Genomic DNA, 581 nt, shown 5'->3' on the forward strand with positions numbered 1-581 from the left:
CCACGAAAGTGCTGCTTTCAAGGATGTAGCCCTGCTGCTGACCGTGCTGCTGGAGGAGGAAACGCTAGAAACCCAAATCAGCCCCCAGCAGGCCGAAGAGAGGGTCCGTGACTTCCTCTGGGCCAAGTTCACCAACACGAGGAGCCCTAGCTCCTACGACCACATGGACTCTGACAAGCTGAGTGGGCTGTGGAGCCGCATCTCCCACCTGGTCCTTCCGATCCACCCAGTGCAGACCATCGAGAAGGAGGGCTGCCATGTCCACACCAAACCCTAGGGGCAAAGGCTGACAGAGCCCCAGGGAGAGTTGGAAAGATGGTCCTGGCTGACTCCGGTGCAGGTGGAGCCACCACCAGGGTTACTTCTCTTCAGTTTGTTTCTCATATCTTCCTGGGAAGAGTTCGACAGGTACAAGTTGATCCAGGCCATTTGGCCAGCTGAGTCCTGGAGGTGATAGATCACAAGCTTCCTTCTGGCAGATGAAAAAAAAAAGACTGCTAATTGCACAGGAGAACATTGTTGTGTGGGGAGCCAGGAGGGAAAACAGAACTTTGCAGATAGCGTTTCTATCAGGAAATCCA

The 581-nt window shown here is 54.2% G+C and overlaps 1 protein-coding gene across 1 annotated transcript in view; it reads left to right on the forward strand.

Annotated features, from left to right (window-relative positions):
• Window positions 1-277, forward strand: part of LOC104461887 (torsin-1A-interacting protein 2-like) — a 2,612-nt gene extending 2,335 nt beyond the window's left edge. Inside the window, 1 exon segment of the mRNA XM_010073627.1 lies at window positions 1-277. This exon segment is cut by the window's left edge and continues 32 nt beyond it. Coding sequence (XP_010071929.1) covers window positions 1-277 — 277 coding nt within the window.
• The last annotated feature ends 304 nt before the right edge of the window (window positions 278-581 follow it).

This window comes from Pterocles gutturalis, unplaced genomic scaffold, assembly GCF_000699245.1.
Source record: "Pterocles gutturalis isolate BGI_N339 unplaced genomic scaffold, ASM69924v1 scaffold27737, whole genome shotgun sequence".
Taxonomy (NCBI): Eukaryota; Metazoa; Chordata; class Aves; order Pterocliformes; family Pteroclidae; genus Pterocles; species Pterocles gutturalis.